We start from the raw sequence: 21,959 nt of genomic DNA, 5'->3' as shown, positions 1-21,959 counted from the left end.
AAAAAAAAAAAAAATAAATAAATAAAAATGAATTGCGCGTATCAGTATTCGCATAACGGGCATCCGCAAAATGTGATGACAATTACGCCAGCGACACCGCAGCAAAGTCTACATCCCGCTCAGGACACGGAGTATCTTGAGGTAAGGACATCGAGAAATGTGGATTTCTTCAAGATTCAAAGAGACGAGATCGATCGCGATTATTTCGGGAAATTTTTGAAAAAATTTATAACTCGGTGAGAATCTAACGAGTTAGCAAATTTCATTTTGAGACATCCTTCGCAACTTCCGCAATGGGAGGTTCTAAAACGCATCCCTTCGTTAATTGTTCATCTCCCGACTCTCTAATACGGAGAACTGACATGATCACCAGTTGTCACAATCAGCCATTTTCAATCAATCGAGGTTGGGGTTCGCAGAAAATTCAATTCATACGATTGCCAATCAAATCGCTCAATTAGATTCGGTGACGAAAATATGGATACCTGTTCGTCTCTGTTCGGGAACGTCAATTGCGTCCAATCGCCGCTCCAATAATATCCTGCACTCAAAGTGTTTCCGAAAAGTGGCAAATATATTTCAATCATTCGCACAAAGTGAAGACCCGACAGAATTTCCTTTGCCTAAAGCACTTGTTAGCAAACGAAGAAACGTGCGACGTGCCAATAATAAATCGCGATCGATCGAAAGGTTGCGAAAAAAAGGCAGCTTTCACGCGGTTAAGGCGACGAGTGAGGAATTGCCGTGGAACCGAGGAAGAAGATGGAAAGAGAGACGTAGCTAGGGGATATTAATATAAGGGCTCGATACGTAATTATAGTGATTACCGTATTGCCGGGGGGCGGACGAGGGCGTCCCTCAGTTTGCACGTCATTTCGCAATCTCAAACTTCCAGCGAACATGCGCGTGAATTTGTTGGCGCGGGTCCTTGGCCGGATTAATTGTTTCCCCCGTTTGCATCAAAACTTTCGCGCACTCCCCTCCCTCATTCGAATACTTTCTTCGTATTTCCGACACGTGCGCTATGAAGAAACAAAAAAAAAAAAAAAAAAATAGAATGTTGGATCAGAAGACGCGTGCAAACCGCCTGACTTTGCTCGCGGCAAAATTCTGCTCTTGATCGTTTTCTGATATCGTATCCGACAAAATGAGTTGATTAACAAGAAAGTATAAGAGAAGACGTTAGTTTGTATCGAGAGCAAAGAAAATTGGCGCATGTAATCCAAAAGATTTATTTTCCAGAAAAATAAACAATCTCTCTTTCTCTCTCTCTTTTACAAAGCATAATCCAATTATAAAATTTTGGCTCTTACACAAAGGGAAGTTCCGTACATGCAATTATCTAAATTCCATTTCAATCTTTCGTTGATTGTTAAAAAAATCTTCACATCGATTTGGTTTTACAAAAACGTGTTTTAATCTGATTGCGATGTGTAATTTATCTAACGTGCAATATTGTTCACGTCAGTCAGGAGTTTTTCAAGCATTGCATGATATACTCTACGGGATAGTTATTCGTCATTACGAACCTCTTACTCTTTCCTTAATTGCTCATTATCACTATTATCAGTAATTACAGTAGCGCGTGCATCAACTTTTTCCCATCTCGGCTGCCACTCAAACATCCTCGTCTATGTTACATCGTGTGTATAATGCGGAAATCTTTTGTGCAACTTTTTTTTTCCCCGATAACTTATCTTCCTGTCTGCGACTTATTAAAAAATCATGATTTCCGTTCAACGCTCTCGTAAATTACCCGTGCTTAAATGTCACACCTAATTTGATTCCCATTATATATGCAAATGCCTCCTACTTATGCTAAAAATATAAAACTCTAAATTATATCCTTCTAATGTCGAAAGAATTTTAATTATAATCACAATGTTCTCTGCGCAAGACGCTCTCGAAAGGATTTTGTACGAAGGAAACCAGGAATTACTCTCAAGAGAAAGAATGGCTCGAGTGTTTTAAAGGTTTACATCATGTGAAAAATATATAGCTTGATCAGATAAGAAATGCGTAGACGTATCTCTATAGAGAGCGACTTGTTAAACGTTATTATCCTTTTTATTTACATCTAATGTACTTAAAATACGCTCAGAATAGAAGAAAAGACCAGCATCTCGAGGGCGAAATCGAAGGAAGATATTTATTTCGATCGACTCCCTTCTGAAATGGGGTGCGCCTTATTTGCGTCGCTCCTTCGACGTCGCAGTCGGCGGAAAAGAACGACGCGTGAATTACGGAGGGGGTCGTCTTCCTCTCCTCCCCGTAGAACACCCCATAAATCTAGTCGGCGAAACGTAAGGGGAGGAGTGACTCGGGCGTCTCTCTATCTCGGAGCACGATGTAGACAGAATCTCGACTTACGCCCCGGCATCGACCGCGGCAACGAATTCGTAAATCAGTCTCGAGCAAAGTTTCTTGTCTTGTTTCGTGACGCTCGAAATAAATTCTCATTACGCTACATGTAATGCATATTGGTAATAACACAAATTGCATTACAATAAAAATCTATTACTTCAATCTCTTACAATAAAAAAAAAAATACACTTGTCTTAGATGTATGTTTTATAAGAACAAACTTGAAATTTTACTTGAAAATTTCTTAACAATAATTGTCGAGACTGTTTTATATAAAAACTGTTTGAAAAATACGAGTGTCGGCACATCAACGGTTACCTCAAATCCTCGAACTGGTTTGAGCAAAGGCTTACATGCCGTTAGCAGATAGTAGACAAGATCTGGCTTTGACTTGGTAAGGTGAATCTTCATTTTCGACGCTGCCAGTCGCCACGCACACGAAGCTGGTCCCAGTAATTATTAGTCCATCAGCATCTCCCGATGGCCACATGGTCGTGTCAGAGGCAAAAGCCGAGCTGGTCCCAACGCGGACCATCCTCGCTACGCGAGGCCGCCCTGTCATTATCCGCCCCCGTGAGGCCCCTAGGCCCCATTTCCCTTTCAACCCTACGGCTCGTCTCTGCCAATCAACGATCCATCATCGAGAGATACGATGTAGGCCGCATCGATCTATCGCGCCATCGAAAACGCATCATGATCAGTAGTTGATCGGCGCTAATCAATTTTTCAACAACATCGAATATCCATACATTAAATGCCGAGGTAAAACGTTCGAAAAAAAAAAAAAAAAAACAGAAACGAACAATTCATCTTCGTGCGCTCGGAACGTTCATGTCCGCGACTGCAATAAATCCAAAAGAAACGCTCTCTTCTCGTGCGAGAATCTGAAAACTCGGGGAAATTCGATAGCTGCTTTCCACGCGCTTGGCCATTTGTCCTTGCCGCGAGCGTGAACGCCCGTCTTTGGTTCAGTTCATTGTAAAACATCCCTTTTCGCACCCTTCCCGCGCGCGCTCACTTGCCCCGTCCTGTTCCGCGATACGCAAGGGCGTGGGCGGGTCGCACCTTTTGTGCGCCGGTGGCACGCGATGTACGCATAATCGCTGCCAGGATTCGTAGCGAGTGCTGGCCGATAACGTCCTCCCGTTCTTCGAACCTATTCCTTTCTCACCTCTGCGTCGTCCGTTCATCGATTTTGGACGCGTCTATCTCGAACGTGCTATCTACTGTAAATACTGTCCGGGGAAAGCAATAATACGAAATCACGCTGAGCAAATGCTTTTAGTTCGTAGTGGACTATATGTTGTTATATAAAAAATGATCAACAAGAGAAGTTCGGTCGAAAGTAAAAAACATATCTTATCATTTTGAACAGCTAACTTTTTTTTTATAGAAGTGACTTATTTTGCATTTATTCACTAATTAAATTAGAATAGATTAATAATCGCATATTAATGTCATTTTCTCCAAACAAAATCCGCGAGACACGTCAACGTGGTACATGGTACTGTATCTAAATAACCTGTAAAAATTTCGATTGAGACCAAGCCGATCGTCCCCGCTCGTTGCACACACGACCTGGCCGAGAATGGTTATGAATGGACCGCGATTAGCCGGTCGCTTCGCCGTAGTGGCGCCGTACCACGCCACGGACTTCTTCCATTATGGAAAATTAGGTCCTAATGCGACCTCGACCCGCCGCTCACGTCTCCACCGAGCATTGGCGTAGAAAGATAGCGTAGAAACGCGCTTCATTCAGTAAAGAACATCGCGACGTTACATTAAAAAAATTTACATATTCAATTGATTCTAAAAATTAAATTCTACATATGCAAATGTATATAATCGCATTCTAAATTATCGCTCGATTTCTCGCGTTAAAAGATTGAAAGAAAAACCAGATCCCAAGAAAATTTACATTAACTATTTTCTTCTTTCAGCAACCGGTCGCCATTTATCGTAAAGCGGTTTTAGACGCAATTTAATTACGATCTAGCTCATTATTATAAGACAACCTTTGCATCATTCGTAAACAAAAAAAGGCTTCGTTAATTTAATGGCGACTATCGGTTTAATTTCTCGAATTATTGTTACAATGTAACGGGCCAAGACATCTTATATCTTTCTTGATTCGCAAAGTTTTGTATATTTGTGCACATCTACAGAACAATTTATTTCACCATTTATATCAAAGAGCTTAAGAGTGTACCTCGTCTCAAAAATACGCCACTGAGAAAATGCTTCTTCGACCGCGTTCCGCTTTATAAAGCAGAGTCGATAACATTTGAAATTCAAACCACACGATTAAAATCGCATTAGGTTCTTTCGCGTCCTCTCGCAGTCCTCCCTGAGCAACGTTGCTTGTGGTTTTAATACACGCTTGTATTTTGCCGTACACTCGAGCTTGCATCACGTTATTCATGCCTCTCTCGTTTCGCAAAACTGAAGAAACGCGAGCAAATTACAGTCCTTATTAAGTCATTTTTTGCGTGCAATAATGAGCGTTCGATGAAGTCACGGTAACGTAGATGTCAAGAAAGATGTGTTTTTTTTCTAACGCAATAAATTTGATTTGTGACAAAAAAATGAAAAAAACAAAAACTCGCGCACAAATATTATTGCTCGTAAATTGCTCAACTAGATATTAGATATCACTTAGTTTTATTTGTGCTTTGACTTATGCACCTGTTAATATTGACTATAATTATTACTTATTCAGTTTGATGACATGAGCGCGATACTGTAATAAAAACAACAAATTATATTTCTTGATGCTAATCACGATATAACCGACAATTTACAATTAATAGTCAGATAAGATATTACTCGCAATAATGCCGTAAACAATTTATCTTGTTTTGCATTGTTTACACTCTAAAAATAATCGGAATATATTTTCTCCCGACAAAGGTTTCAAATTGACGTGTTTTTGATTTTTTTCAATATCACGGCTAGAGGTGTGTTTGCGCACAGTCTCACATAAGCAACTAGCGCAGATTGTATGATCGAGGTAATGCGTGAATGCACACGGAATAAGTACAGGTTCGATACAGTAATTGTGTGAAACATATTACGCAATTAAGTGATAAGAAAATAAACTTATCTGCGATTAAGTTAATTAGAACATACACAGTTACGCATTAAAATATCATGTTTCAGTTCGAAACCGTTGTAACGACAATGAACTGTAATTCAATAAATAACGTATATTATCTCTCCGCGAATAGATGAGATTGTATTCGCGCAACGAAGATGTAAACGCGAACATGTATGGATAATTAAACAGAACGTATACACAGGATGCAACGCAAGATGCAAAATTATACGGAATCGAAGTGTATTATCACAGTTCGTACACAGTTTTCGTCAAAATAAATGTGAAGAAAGCACGACAGCAAGAAAAACAGCGGTACAAGATAATTTGCGAGTAATTTTCCGAACGCGCAAAGTATTAAGGATATTATGTATAATTCCCACCGAACATCCTGGGACATTTAAAAAGCGATTACGCAGACATCAAAGTCATCAAATAGAATCGCTATTACGTGACGAATCTACTGGCATCTTCTTCCACCAAAGAGAAGACTAATACGTCCAGATATCTTTGTTTCTTCTTTTTACATTTTTTTAATTCGACACTCGCTTATGAGCAAGCACCAATTGCGGCGCCGATTAGTCGCGATCTCAATTCATTCCGTGTATCTCGAATGGACGAGGACTTCGCGCTTTTATCCGATCCGTCGTGAGCGCGTATTGGTATTTAAATAACGACGCGTTGTATATACCGTTACGTCAAACGAGCTCGCGGGCCGATACGACTTCGGGTCACGTAAAGCGACGAAAGGGGAAGCGCGAACGAACGAGGGTTAGCGACGAGGTGGAGAAAGGCCGTCGAGAGTCTCTTCTGCCGTCTATACGTCGAGAGGGCACCACTAAAGTCGCCGCGAGCGCCTCTCCTTCCAGCGACGAGTTGCGCGCGCATTCCGCAGCTGATTATCAGTCGCCACGAAGGAGATTGGTGGGGGATCTGAACAGAAAGCGGGACAAATAAACGGAGCGGTGGGACGGAGACGGCGCACCACGCGAGAAGGAGCCCCTTCGAAGTGGCTACAGAGGTAGGGGACCGCGGGTTTTAGGAAGGGGGATTAATAAAATCGAGAAAACCGGGCACGGCACGTAGGCGGTGATGGGCGGCGACGGATTCCGCTTGGGTCCCGCCCATGAGACTCCAGCCCCTTTTTTGCCCGGGGGCCGTCAAGTCCTGGGTAGCTTCCCTACCACCCATATTCCCGTCTGGTCTGAGACCAAGTCGTTTGGATAGTCGGCAGTCAGTCACAGAGCGAACAACGGGGACCACGGTAATCCCCGATCTTTACGACAGACAACTTTTTTATCCCGAGCGAGATTGACTACGGCGGGTTGATGCGATCGGCACCGTTTATCTTTTTGTATCGATTACGAGTGTAGTGTTCAAACAGAGAAACTGGACTAAGCGATTGGCAGTAACACGCAAAAGGACACTTGTGATTTTGAAATCCGCGGTGCGAATTTTTTCGCGTGGCACCGGCCGCGACATCCTCTCGTGGCCGTCGAGATGCTGACCGACATGACACCGGCAGCGGCTGGTCAACTTTATCCCCAGCTACAGTCCATCGCGAAATCACCGGTGCACGGACACGTGGTGAGTCTTCGCTTCGTCTAATCTTCAACCGTTTCATGTCTTTTAACACTCGACACATTACGGCTTTTCGTCATATCAAATATGGAAATCTGTCTGCTACATTTAACAACGTGTGTGTGACGTGGCAAAAAAAAAGATGTTTATCATTACCGTGACTCGCAAAAGAGCCTTTGACGTTAGTGAAAGGAACCCTTGACGTGGCGGGTCAATTTCGAGCTAGATCGACAATCTTTTCGGAGCAAGGCCGATCTCTCGTTTCATCAAGAAACCCTCGCTCTGTATGGGGATCTTAATCCCGGCAGGTAGAACGGGCGCGCGCGTTGTGAGGATTAGCTGCTACCGTCGGATTCTTGACACCTTCGATAAAGATCGAGATTTACTCAAAGGTATATCTCGACGATCATTACGAGTTGTGGTCATTTTAAGCGCCAGCTTATTTTAAGAGTGTCACCCTTAATTTCCAACATCTATTAGCTACTCAATTGCATTTTCAAGGTTGGTTTTCGTACAATCAATCACATGCCACACTTGTGTGGAACAACATAAAAATCAGAAGATTGGTTATAGTCTTATATAATTTACGGACTCGTTGTACAGTGGTAATAAGTTATCTTGTCATACGCGTATTAGTTCTTCGATAATACGCAGTTCTTTGATAATTGTAACCGCAGAAATTTAATAATATAATTACTAGCTTCTGTTTGATTTACTAGTGTTAGTTAATACAAGAAATGACAAATGGTAATATATTCATTGTCACACGTTATATATTCAGTGTGTCAAGTCATACATCCGTACAATGCTACTTGATAGTTCAAATAGTATATCATTTGTTTGCGTCTCAGTTTGGCAATTAAAATAATTATTTGTAATTGTAATATTATCATACAATATACGTAGTAATCGCGTTAAATAATGATGATTTATCGTTACAAATTCTAAGTTCTTCAAGTAATAATAAATAATATCGCTTAATCACACACGCGTTGCAGCGACACAAAATATATTTCCACATCAATTTTGGCTCCGATTCAACCCCATCGATCATCTCTCAAATCGGATATATATTCGCGACATGCCAGGACGTTACAGGAGATTGCGTTACGGATCAGACTCCAAATTATCGGAGATAATCTTACAACGATAAGCTCGCATATATATCCTTTTGCGGTCGCGTAGTTGGGCAACACGTGTTCGCTCGTTGCTCGAAGCTCTTTATTTTATGACTCTGCAGGAAGGACGACGCGGTCGCCGTGCCGGGCCCTGCGGGATGATTTACGAGTCGACATAAAAAAGTAATTAAATCCCTGCCGTCAAAAAGGAAGGCGTGCGCGCGAGCGCAAGTATTAATTAAGTCAGGCGGAAAGTTTCCTGCGCGCCGCGCCGAATATTAATGTCGGCGAAAAGTCGCGTATCCGTCGGCGCGACGCGTATCTCACGCGGCCTCTCGAGATCGTCCTTCAGATCGTGCTCGAGCTTCCGGTCCGACTTTTTTGCAAACTCTCGTTACGTCGCAACGATCATCCGCGTTTCTCGCGTTTCCCCACTCGCAGGCCTGTTTTGCGTGATCTCGTGGTTCTGGTTGTCATGTCGTCGCTCAGGTTTGTTCTTGCGAAGCTACCTGTTTTTGCCGTGAGATTATTCATAGACGACATCTCGCCAATATCCAACCGTCTATAGTTGGCGCTTGTGAGAAACCGTGTTGCGAATAATTTTAAACACGCTACATTGTAAGAGTAATAGAATAAATTCGTCCCGTGAGATTACAATTTTCCGTCCCTGAAACAAAAACTCGTATATCTCAAGGGAACGTCTTCAACCAATTTTTTTCTCTTAGAAAGTTGTAGATCAAGCTTGCGCCGAGAATCCTTTCAGAGTTTTTCCGATTTTTATCCGGAGTAGATCGAACAGAGAGTCTCGCCCAACTCAAAGATACATCCCCCGTTTTTCTAACTATGGCAGCGTTCTTCTCCTGGTGTCGGGCCATTCGATCTGAATGTATCGAGTGTCCGTCGCACAATGGTGCTTGCGCAAGGTTCTCAGAGCTCAAAAAGGTTGCTCTACCTGTGCACCCGACGAGCCAATTATTTGTCCGACGTCTTTTGTGCGTCGAGAGAATCCACTTGACAGGATGCGTGGGATCGAAACGCGATTCCTACTTCCTTTCGTCACCCGATTCCATCAAAGATGATGTTACTGCGCTTTGTACTGATTAGTTATAAGATCCGATATAAATTTTAATCCTAAACGTTTAGAATGTAACCAACCTCCTATTGCCGCGAAAACAGTAGTCACTATGCAATACCTGTCGTTATTAAAACTCGCTTATTTTCAAAGCTCTTTTTTCTATCAATCAAATTTGGCAATCGTCTCAAATAATCCGCAAAATAATTGTTTGTGTATTTGCTTTCCACCTGTCGAGATAGTAGCGTATTTACGTTCGTCGCTTTGACACGACATGACGAGAGAAAGGGAATTCGTTGTCGTGCGAACTCCTCGTTCACACGCTTGTACGTACGTTCACCTTTTTCAGAAATTCTTCATATCCACCTTCGATACGATGTGCAAGAGTTTTTTCAATTTTTCAAATACTAAGTTTTTAAATAATTAATATTTCGAATGTTACGTTTCGTTAATGTCAGTGATATTGTACAATTTATAAGTATTAAGTTTTTATGAAAAATGACTAACTCTTTTATAGAGAAGGAAAAATAAAGATGTCAAGAGAAAGAGAGAGAGAGGGAGAGAAAGAATGTACACGTATTTAGAATATAAAGATACGTTATCTTCTTACTGCTTCAATGTCATGCATAATAAACACGTCACACACGTAAAACGCGACACACGCTGAACCTTCGCTCGTCACGTCAAAGCTCTATACATGAAACTACGGACAAACTTGAAGAGAATTTTCTTCGGAAAGTTGTGTACGTCGGCACGCTACGCTGAAAAGAAACGTGAATCCGTGAGAAGAGGAAGGAAGAGAGACCCAGCACAAACGTGTCACGCTACGCGGCGACTCGTCGCGATTGTCCACAGTTGTCCGCGCCGATCGATCCCGGTGTATCGTCAATAATTAATTCTTCGATCGACAAAGTCCGGAATATCTGTGGAGCCGATTACTAATTCACAATCGACTCCGCCGCGCCCCGTCGGTTTCTCCGTTGACACAATATTTCTCTCTCCACCTCTACTACACGTTACTCTTCCGTCTCTTTTCTGAAATTTTACATCGTCGAACGTTCCAAAAATTCGATACAACTCGCAATCAGAGATCAATACCGACGACAAGGATGTATTCTATGTATACACGGAAGTGTCTACTGTCAAAGAATCTTCAAATTATCTATTTTCAAGTGACACAGTCGACTTGTGTAGTACATCGTATTGCTGATTGACACGGGGGAATTGAATGAAAACGCGCGTCCTTGTGACAAAACGAATGCCCTCGACGCGTCCACTCTGCGTTCGCCAATAGCGAGTGTCGTTGACACCTGTCAATATTTTGCGCGTAGCCGTGTGCTCCCGGTAAAGTACTCAGCGATGCTTTTCCCGCTTCCACATCGGTAATCCGATAATCCGATTCGTCTGGTAAAGGTGTCCCTTTAAGCGACGTCCCGTTGACATTTTCGAGAGCGACAATAGACTGCGAACGGCCACGGCCGAATGCAGCGTTTGTCGCGGAAAAATGCATCGTCCGTCACGCCGAAAGCGAACAGAGGGGTCTCTCTCGAAGAAGGAGGAAGGGAGAAACGGCTTTCTACGTGACCTAAGAGGATTTACCTGAAGCACACTAGAGGATGTCGTTCTAATTTGTACTATTTGAGTGCAAAAGAGAGGAAGGGCGTATAAAAGAAGAGGGCCGGCACTGTTCCTTAAACGACCGCAACGTCGCGGCTCTTGCAAAACACGCGATGCGCATCGGTTTTCGTCGACCACGAGACGCGCATCTTTACGGACGACGAACGCTCCTGTTTGCTTCACATTCGGTAGACTAAATCTCAATACGTCGCATGGTAAAACTTCAAATAGTAAAGATCTCTTTCTCTCTATGACGGAACTTGAACGTTCTATTTTAATTTGACATAATTTTACACTATGTGGATTTTGTTATGTTGTATTTTTTATTTTTGCGATTCTACGTAGAATAAAAATATTCTATTAGCAAAGCCGTTCGCACTGGCAATCACTTTTCCGCTCCATCTCAAAACCATCCCTTCGTCACGCCCAACGTAACGGAACCGCACCCTAATGAATTATTTTATAGTCGAGCACATCATAACTCGCGACGTGTAAACACCCTTTCGAAAGCTCGTTCTGCTCATGCAGCACAGGGTATCCTGGCAGATGTGCGGGGAGACAACATGGCCGCCCGGTGACGGTCTGTGAAAAGTCGTCTTTAGGAAACCGTTATTACGTATGATCGATTGATTTCGGTATCGTTTATAAGCGTCGACGTGGACGCGCGCGCCCGATCGTTTCTTCTCTTCAGAAAGATATAAAAAACAGCCGGCTGATGTAATTTGCGTGTGTGCGTTTTGCTTGTGATATGTTCGCGTAAAAAAAGCGATGCGTGTGTGCACGTATATACGTCAAATTGCTGCATAACAAATAATTAATCGTAGGTTCGACATGTGTGTTTGTTGGAGAAACTTTATTCAAGAAATTACACGCCAAAAGTAAGATAGTCGATTTCCGTGTACATACATATACATTTGCGTATCAGCACAAGTTTAACAGAATGAAAACTTAAGAAGAGACACAGGAAAACACGTGTTATCGTTGCAAATTTGAAAATGAGCTTTGAAAATGATATTCAGCGGAGAACAGATATGTCGCGTGCCACAGAATTGACATTTCACGGAAAACGTGCGAGGTCTGCGAGCCAAAAAAACGTCACCCAAAAGTGCAATCGGTCCTAAACACCGGGAGAGATACGCGATAGATAAGGTTTCTCTCTCCAAGTCAAGAATTGGCACGTCGCTTGTATATTTCAGAGAGAGAGAAAGAGAGAGAGAGAGACATAAATTGTGCAAAATTGCAGGCTACGAGATATTACGCGAGGCGATATATTTATTGCTTTTTCGAAGTCCGTCTATGTGCGAATGATTTATGCGTTTCAACGTATTAGAACCTCTCTCGAGCGATGGAGGTTCTCGAAACCGGTCGCGGAACACGATACTCGCCATTACCCTTCATCTTTTGCTTTCCCGACTTCGATTAACAACGCCGCATATCTGCGAAGTGAATCGCTCTAAAAAACACTACGGAAGTTAATCTTCGATCGATGGTTACGTTATTGATCAAAGACTCATGTGTACAACACGTGTACGCATTTCTCGCTTCGCAAGATCTTTCCTTCGCAGAGAGAATTCTCCTCGCGAACGCGCGAGCTCAAAAACGAATAAATTATTACAAATATTTTATCGCACCAATGTCGCGCATTAATAAATTACAGCATATATATTACATGACAGATTGAATATTAGAATTTACTTAATTACATATCGATACCACAGATAATTGTAAAGATGACGGTGCGTTTTTTCCTGGGAAAATGATAGTTTTTACTATCAGCGTGACAAGCTGTGAAATATCGCATAAAGTTTCTCTCGCGATGTTTATATTTAGAGTCGCGGGAATAGATATACCGGTGAAGGACACCTGCAAAGGTCCAAGCAATCATTCCCTATCGGCCCGACCTTTGACCGCAAAGAGTGATCATCAGTTTACAAGACCGAGTCCAATTTTGAGAAAAAACTTGTAATGAAAATTGAGTATCTCGAGATAAATTCGACATAAATCAGTGTTCTCTTAAATGAGAGATAATCGCGCGATGGGATCGAAATTGTTTTAACCAAAGTTAGCGGGGACTCATTTTCTCTCGGCGTTGACCACGCGTTGAGCCCCGCGCGGTATATATCGAACGCTCGCGAGATCGAACGCGTTGTGTATCCTACGTATACCGTTCGTTGCACATCGTACATACGAGCGCGGCTCGATCAAACCTGCAATTTGGCGTAGATACGCCCGTGCGTGTGGGTTTACCGGCCGCGTGCAGCGGCTTGCAGCGCGCACCGGGTTTATACGTGCCTTCCGCCGGCCATCATCGTATCGCTCCAAGGTCCGATAATTGAAAAGCCAAGACTTCTCTCTACTCCCATCGCGCGCGCTGCGAAACAATATTCCCTCCTAGGTCCGCGTGCGCGCACGAGCCCTCTCCCTCCCTCCCTCCTTTCCCCTTTCGACGATGGTACGTCGAATTACCGGCCATTATCGTGACGTATCATCGGCCGGGCAGCGTCATTCAGCGGGACTCCATGATGAGAAAACGACGAACAATACTTGATCTGCGCTCGACACCTCGAGGCTTTAACGTGAACTACTCGGCTGAAATGGAGGACGCGATTATTAACGACTCTCGCCGCACCGATTCTATTTAAATCCGCGTTCGTTTTTTCTTTTCGTCGCTGAAACAATGGACGACGACGCGAGCGTTTCTCCGCCGAAACGCTCGCGGCGAAAATGCGCGACGTCACTTGCGAATTTCAGTCGGCGATATCGATGTCTTCCGCGACCGCTCGTTTAATCCCTATCAATCGTACGCAAATACAATTGCGCACGAAGGCGTATATTACACACTCGTGCGAGCGCGAAGAATGAATTATATATTCTAGTTAACGTGTAATTACTTCAGCACGTGTTGTCCGGAGAGATCGTTTATTTTTGGAGAACTTGGGACCAAGAATATGGTGCAGAACAAAAAGCGCTGGTAAGGATAATTTCGCTAACTTTCACAGGAATAAAACAACAAATATACATACGCGGATGATAAAGTGTCGCGCACAAAAGCGTGAAAAGACCAACCTGTGCAAACAGGTAAAACAACAAACCAAAAAAAAAAAAAAAAACAAACAAACAAAAACCCACGCTGTTTATTGAACCGTTATAAACGCACCTGCCGTGCAGCGATCGTACTTCTTCGCGTGGCGCTCGACACATTAGTACTGATACCTGCGAGTAATCGTTACCGGAGCGGATTACGAACGCTCGTTGAAAGAGCGCGATGAATGACGGGCATCTACAACGCTCGACGGGACGCAGCGCCTCCACCCTTTATCCGACCGTGCCGGCCTCTCGGCGCGAGGCTTGAGGGATAAAGGGCGCCTCCACGGGGCGCCGTCTTCCCCGCGGCGTCGAAACCAAAACACCAACTGGATGGACGCGCTCGGTGTCGGCCGCGCGATGATTTATCGGTCTTGCGATTGCGTCGCTCCCGCGTCACTTCGATCACAAAGAAAAATACTTTGATGTTACAATTTTTAATATTATCCGCAGGTTTTTTATTTTTTGTATTTAAATTCAAGACGATATGTCTCAAAAAATTTATCCTCGCCATGTTATTTTTATTATTTCAATTTCTTTTTTGCAAACACCGTTATTTCTAGTTTCTTTAATAGACCTTAATCCGAACTCGTTAAAAAATATGTCATTAAACTGTCACGCGCCGAAGGCGAGATACTCCGTGCGATATCAGACCATCGCTCGTGACAACGACGGACTTTTAGCGGCCACACCGTACATGCACACGGTAAAAACCACGTTCGCTTAACTCCGGACTTTCGTTCACGTTCGGGCGGTCTCGGGTGTCTCAACCCGTCCTCGATTTCCATTTCTCGTGAAGAAGAACCTGACAAACCCGAAAAAGGAAGAAGACTGAAAGACGTTCGCGTGACGAATATTCGACGCGTCCCAAGCTCTACACTCCGTTCGCCGTCGAGCCGTATTTAGCATCGTTTTCTTTCGAGCAATTTGAAAGTCTTTCGCGCGTGGAACTGGCCCCTTCCGGGATCTCCTGACGATGACTTCCGGCATATTGCTGCCGCTGAAGAAGACGCGCGCAGCCGATTTTTCCACTTTCAACAGACGCGCCTGTGTACGCGCGCTCCACTGTATTCTGGACCGCCTCGGGTGATCCGTGTTACACGTAATGTACACACGCGGAGCGTCGCATGTGGTTTGCGTGCGAAAGAGGACCCAACGAGTTTCGAGTAATGGCTGGGATAATTGTCCGGCGTTGGTTATTACGACGGAATGCGGCGGATTCGATATTAAATTGATCGCGAGGGACGAACGTGCATGTTTTTTTCTCGCGCGACCGTCGCCGACGACGACGACGACGACGCCGTGTAGGTAATCTCATCTTCTAACCGATCCTTATCCTCGCTTACGCGACGACGAGCCGCTAACTCGAGAGAGGATACGTCGCGGTTTAGAAGCGGAGCCAATAAAAGCGGAGTCGCCGGCGTAATCGTTACGCGTAATGATACTTGACCCACGGAGAGCCCTTTGCGGAACCTTCTCGCGCACGAAAATTATTTCACATCACGCCACTGCTCGATTGTTTCCCGTCAGCGAGATTCCTGGAGAGAAAGAGAAAAAGAGAGAGAGAGAGAGAGAGAGGGAAAAGAGAAAACGACGAAAACTTTTGAAGTAGATACATTGTGTATCTACTTCAAAAGGCGCGAAATAAAACGAATATACTTGTCAAGCCAGAAGTAAGTCTGGCGATGACTTTGTTCGCCAATTTCTGCGCGATAAATTACGGAAATAAGAGAAACCTCGTTTCGAATAACGAGCCGCCTCATGATTAATGAGTGATGATGTTGTGTCGATCACTCACGGCGCTTTGTGAACGACAGGTCAAATGGAACGTCTGACGTGAGTTTAAAGATTGATTCACCACGCACTTTAATATTCGATACAGCTGTCTTGTTCTCATCTTGTGCCAACATTGTATGAACATTACAACAAATTGGTTTGTAAGTTTCGACAAATCGGTACGGCAGGATCCAAAACTCAGCCGAGTCCTGTGTGGACTTCGACACCGGCGCAGTCGGATAAGACGCAGTTTATCGAAAATGCGCAATCGTAAAAAAAGAAAATGACGCGGAAATTAAATCTCGCAGCGTGTCTCACCTCTTTTCGCAGAATCGGGTGACCGAATCGACAAACTTAGATCGTATCGACTATCTTACGTAGCGCGCAAGAAAATAAGAAAAGGTGTGCCAAGAGAAACCGGACTGGCGCATAAGAGGGACCGGTCAACGAGACGCAACTTCAATTTTCCTGTAGTTTTGCTCGCTTTCTCGCGTGTACTGGATAATTTGCATTTCGGTATCCCTATCGCGCTCCACATACCCCGAGGTGACGAATTATCCTCTCCGCGTTATTGCGTAACGACCTCGTCGTCGTCGTCGTAGTTGTCCGGTACCGTTAGATTTACGGATCAGATAGCACTCTCGCCCTGTTCTATTCCAGTGCGACATCCGCCAGTGAATTAGGAAAACGAAGTCCCTCTGTCGCGAAAGGACGATGCGACACGCTGCCGTCACGATTTATAGCGCGTCCTCGAGAATCGAGGGAACATTCTCTCGTTCGCTCGTTTATGAATTTTTGTGCAAGGGGGACTCACATGGATTTTCATGTTCAACCGCTTATATTTACGAAGCTCTTCATCACCGAGCTTTAGGATGCGCAGGTCGCAGAAGCGTGTATTAACATTCAATATATTCTAACATTTAATGTTGCTCAACGTCAGCAAGAGTTGTTATTTAGAGTCTATTCACGATTCGTCAGAGGTGCGAGGTGAAGAAGAAAATCTATTGTTAAAAAACGTAATTGCCAAAAGAGGAAACTTTATGTCTGTGACAATATAATTTTATAGTTTAAAAAAGATATTGGATATTTTTGTACGTGTGTAAAAAAACTGGTTTTTAAAAAATATTGTTTACATAGTTTCATTGTACAAACGTTCCTCTCAGCGCTTTTGTTTGCGATTAAGCGACGATACTTCAAGATATAATTTTATTCGGCACTTTTTACACAAGACCTAAGATTTGAGCATGTAATTCGGTTTTTATTAGTTCATCAGACCAGCATTTTCGACACAGTCGGCATATCACGGTCAGACGGCGTAACTCACCGACAGTCAATGATTACCCAAACTTCCGTCGCGGCGATAAAATCGCTGAAAGGCGCGGCGGTAAGCATCTACTCGCGTGCTCGCAAACATTACCGCTTCTCGGCCAGCCGTCTCTTCGACGATCGCTCGCAATCTTTCCGCGACGACGACGATAATATATTTATGCGGCTTGTCGATGTGTACCGACCGCGACAGATTCCGCTCCCACGATCCGTTTGTTCGTACGTCCGCCAAATCGTGAAACAATAAATCCGGTCGCGGGGTCACCCTCTTTACGAGGTTCATCGTCGAGGACGGGGATGATGCGGCCCTTCTGCGAGGATAGAAGGGAGTAGCCTAATATGTCACAGTCTGTTGCAGGGTGTCCCGCCGAAGCGGTGTCCCTGTCCTCGAAAACGAGGGTGGGTCGCTCGTCCTTTCGGGGGTCGCCTCCCGATTAGATGCGCTCCTAATGGAGCGATTCAATAGCGACGATCTGATAAACCGATTCCACGCATTTTTGATCTCGGGGTCACAAATCGAATTAAGCACCATTTTCATTTCTGATCTCGCGTTTCTCCGTCAGGAATTTTATACAATCGCAAAGGTTTCGTCACGTGCGCGAGTTATCTTAAAGAGATTTCTTCTCCGATACAAATACCAAAGTAATGAAATAACGATTTAATTCTCGTTAGTTCAGTAACGTCGTACGGGTAAAACTACTTGCGTAGTTCCTGAAGAGTTTGGGACATAAAACATAGAAAAAAATCATTTGCATAATTTTAAAACGCGCGATCCATTACCGAGATAAAACGAGCGAGCGAGCGAGCGTATCGAGAATCTGCCGTGCGAAAGTACGATGAAGCAATAAATTTTGCGAAGTTGGCGCGGAAAACACGCGAACCATTTTGTTCGAGATCCGGACGACCGTTGGTCGGCTCGTCGGTACCTTGTCTTGTTCACGTAAATGCTCACTTTCGCAATATCAGCCGCGTATTTATGGATACAATATCGGGATATTGTAAGACGATAATTGTGCCTCGTGCTTTTAAGCTGGATATTTTACGAGTACGTAAATTCGATTTGTTCGTCATCGTTTTGGTTGTACACACACACATCGACAAGAACTGCGAATGGCGGTCAACGGTTCGCTCGTGCGAGTTAAATCATCCTTTAAAGAGAAACGTCATCGGCGTACTGCTCTATTAAGCGCGAAACATTAATTATAATACTACATGTGCTCAGTAACAGCCTCATGTAGAAAATAAGAAAATATCTGAAATTACAATCTCTTCTAATAGACAACGTGAGAAATATTTTTAATGGTGCTCAGTTGACTTTAATAACACGGTGACGTGCGTGTCGGTAAACTTTATCGCTTCGTCGGCCAGCACTGACGCCATTAAAAGTATTTTTCACGTCATGTCAATTACACACACGAGCAACAAGCTTTCTCTAAACACACATACGTAGCCCTGTCTTTAATCATTTTCCCGCTCATCTCTGTTATTTTTTCATATTTATGTAAAGTTTATTAAAGTATCTTTTCTCTCTAAGTATTAATTTGTATTTATGAAGAAAGCACAATAAAAACTATGTATTATACACATTTCTGACAATCTGTGCAAAAACAGCTTCTCACGTTTTTTTATTTTTAATAACTTTTAAATTTGAGCACGAACAGAAAATATCGACAAAAAATTGCGCGCGCGCAAAAGTGTGTGGAGAAATTTTTCCCGACTTCTTGTTCGATACGGTGTCAACTCAATGCAAACGTCCCGATAAACGATGTCTGTGAGCAAGCAACGGGGTAACGCGTCAAAATAATTCGCGAATTGAAATTGCGCCTTGTGTGTGCGTTTTAAAACGGACACCCTGTGCGGACGCGCTCTCGAGCGCTAACGAGATAGAAAGCGCAGGTTCTTCTCAAGCACGGATTACACGTGCGACGATTATAGGTATTACGTGCATGTACCGATCGTAAAACGTCTCGTTGGCGGACGCTAAAGAAGAGGACCGCTTAATTCTGCTTTTACTTCAACGCGTTGCACCGCCTCGCCATGAGTCATCTTAAATTGCGATTTGTAACACACGGTGTAATGGTTTTCGTATTATTATTTAAATTTTTATAGGATGCACATACATTGTTTTCCTCAAGCGCGCAAAATGTTCGTACAGGTCGAACACCTTATGTACCCGAGTGGAACGCGGCTTCGAACCGGACACGGATCAATGCGTCTTATCGATCGCGCGCGTTGCGTTCTCTTACGTAAACTACAGCCACACGCAACTGCAGACTCACGTCTTGATCTATTCCACCAATCGTTGAGTTAACCTTTTAACATTAAGTCTCAACATTAAGTCACAGTAAATCCTATTTAAATACCAGTACAGTCGACAAAGTGAAGTCTCGTACTGAGACATAATGTTACCGCTAATGATGATGTAACGCAGCAGCACGATCGTATATCACGAACGAATAATAATAATGATACACAAATGCTAAAAATACGTTATTATGATAAAACCACATTTTATGCGCCTCATTAACTCAGGCTGACGCGTTCTCTCTTCTACTGGGTGTGTAAGATCTTAGAGAATAGAGCCACCTGTTTTGTATGCCACCGAGTAGATTTATAGTCCTGTCAGTCGCGTTCACAACGCGTGTTAAGTGTGCGACTATAGTCATCTGCTTGGACGTGACAGCTCTATGAGAACTCCTCGCTCGTTATTACTTTGTAAAGACAACGGTATCGGAATTTGATTTCAGACATTAATTATTAATTTTATGACACGCAATTAATTCTAAGCAAAATTATATATTTGCACATTTGTTTTTAATCAAACGCACAATTCCAAAGAGGACGACCCGATATCGTAAATCACGAGCGCTGAAAACAGGGCGCGACCTGCTGCTATCGACGAACGCTCGCGTTAGTCGTCGCGTTAGCTTCGCAAGTTCTCAAGCTGCTCGCGAGGCCGGATCTTACGCGCCCGGTTCTTTTTGCTCGAAATATTATAGCGCCGAGACGAGAGAGAGAGAGAGAGAGAGAAGGAGAGCGCGCTCTCCTCGAGATTGGATCTTTAACCGCTTTACCTTAACGGCAGCTGCGTCCGTCCGCCGCTGAGATGAACGGGTTCACGTGGTCTTGCCAAAGGTGATTTAGTGGCGGTTTGTTGCCGTAACGCCGTCGGTAACACGTCGGCCCGTACAGTGAAGAAGGCGAAGGCGGCCGCTATATTACACGGCTTCGGCGCGTAGACGAGGATCCGCCGGGTCGTCCGCCGCTAAATTACCTCGTCGGCTCTTTCTCTCCCGCTTGGCTCTGCCGTCAGTCTCCGGGAGAGGCCACTCTCTTTTATTTATCCTTCCAATCGATCCCGATAAGCCGACGATTAAAACGCGAACGCGGGGATGATGGGCCACGCGGGTCTCGATGGCGTTACTTTACCAACGATACGCATCTAAAGCTAAACGTCACGACGATCATCCATGCCGGTGGCCGCGATTAGACGTCAATCCTCGCACACAATCGGGAGACGATGATTGCGATGACGCAGGTGCACAGAACGCTGACATTCGCCATCGACCGATCGTATCGCGTCAGCGAAATGGCACCTCCTCGCACGTATACTCGCCAACGTGGAACGTTCACGTGCATTTCGCCGGTGTTTCTCTCAATCTCTCGGACCGTGAAAGGAGATAAGAAAATTGATACTGCGCGTAATAAAGTCATATTGAGAGGTATACGTTTAAGAGAGGAAAAAAAATATACATGTTGCATGCTAAAGCCGCCACTTCCTGACGTTATCGCATCGGGGGAACGGCTTTATGTCGTTCTACCAAAAATGTCTATCGTTATTATCCTCGGAATGACACCGTAGAATGTTGTAAAACCTGCTACCGCGCGCGTGTATGTGTACGTTCGCAGAAATGAATCTGATGGAAACAGGCGCGTAGTCGCGGCTCGATTGAGAACGTCGATTGTCGCGGAGCGAATCGTCGTCAAGGACGGCGCAATAGCGTGTCTCGTTTCACGGCGCTCGTTATCGCCATGAAGAGAGCGCCGCGTAGATTTATCGAAAGCGCTCGAGATCTTTATGACTTTTTAAGTGAACGTAAATATTTGCAGGTGCAAGCGGCAACGCGACGAGATTCCGCTCGTAATCGCACGAAACGCACACGCATATCGGACGCGCATCCGGGGCATCAATGTAAGCCCCGGTCGTAAAAATGCGACTCGCGACGATCACAGACAAGCCGCCAACCGGCGTAAATTTATCAGCTCGCGCGCATTTGCTCGTCCACGAATTTTGCTGAGTGGTCGCGCATTCGGCCGGCTCGTCGGCGTCTCGTAAAACGTCTCGGCGACTAAATTACGGCGCTTCCTAAACGGCGCGTTGCTTTCATATCGTCTCGAAAATATGCCGAAAAATATCGCACGGGGGTAGGTAAGACCTGAGAAGTGGCGGCGTGTGTGGTCGAGATCTTCAGAAGAAATCTAGTACTCGATTTCAATTTTCTTGAATACGATAGAAACAAAAAAAATAACAAACAATTGTTCGCACACGTGAGATCGCAAATGTTTAAGAATCACAACAATCTTTCAATCTAACAGCGGTACGCGCATGCACAGTTCGCTCTCAAATGCAACGAGCAAAAAAGAAAAAACAATTTCGACAGTTTCGTACACGCTTCCATGAATTATTTACAGCAGTGCGCGTGTGTCGCGCCGGGCAGACGGTCTGTCTTCGAAATTCTATTCACGGAGCGCGCGAGTGTGGGAGAGTGGGTGCGCTCGTAATTACTTCGACATGCTCTCATCAACATAATATATAATGCCACGTATTAACGTATTAAATAAAGATTAGAAAACTGTCGACTTCTAGTCGTTGTTGTCGTATACAACAGCTATTACCAGGTTAATCTGTTGCAAAAAAGACTTTATA

General features: G+C 44.1%; 2 protein-coding genes across 3 annotated transcripts in view; one reads left to right on the top strand and one right to left on the bottom strand.

Annotated features, from left to right (window-relative positions):
• LOC109863597 (translation initiation factor IF-2-like) overlaps positions 1 to 21,959 on the bottom strand; it is a 144,921-nt gene that overhangs the window by 61,053 nt on the left and 61,909 nt on the right. The gene's annotated exons all lie outside the window — the stretch shown is intronic.
• LOC109863599 (transcription factor Sp9) overlaps positions 28 to 21,959 on the top strand; it is a 32,949-nt gene continuing 11,017 nt past the window's right edge. The window contains exon 1 of the mRNA XM_020443908.1: positions 28 to 141. Within this exon, the coding sequence (XP_020299497.1) occupies positions 28 to 141 (114 nt within the window). The remainder of the gene's footprint in view (positions 142 to 21,959) is intronic.

Source organism: Pseudomyrmex gracilis, unplaced genomic scaffold (assembly GCF_002006095.1).
Source record: "Pseudomyrmex gracilis isolate BER0280 unplaced genomic scaffold, ASM200609v1 scaffold_11, whole genome shotgun sequence".
NCBI lineage: Eukaryota > Metazoa > Arthropoda > Insecta > Hymenoptera > Formicidae > Pseudomyrmex > Pseudomyrmex gracilis.
Note: the sequence above shows the minus strand (reverse complement) of the source record. Positions and strands in the feature narration are given on the sequence as shown.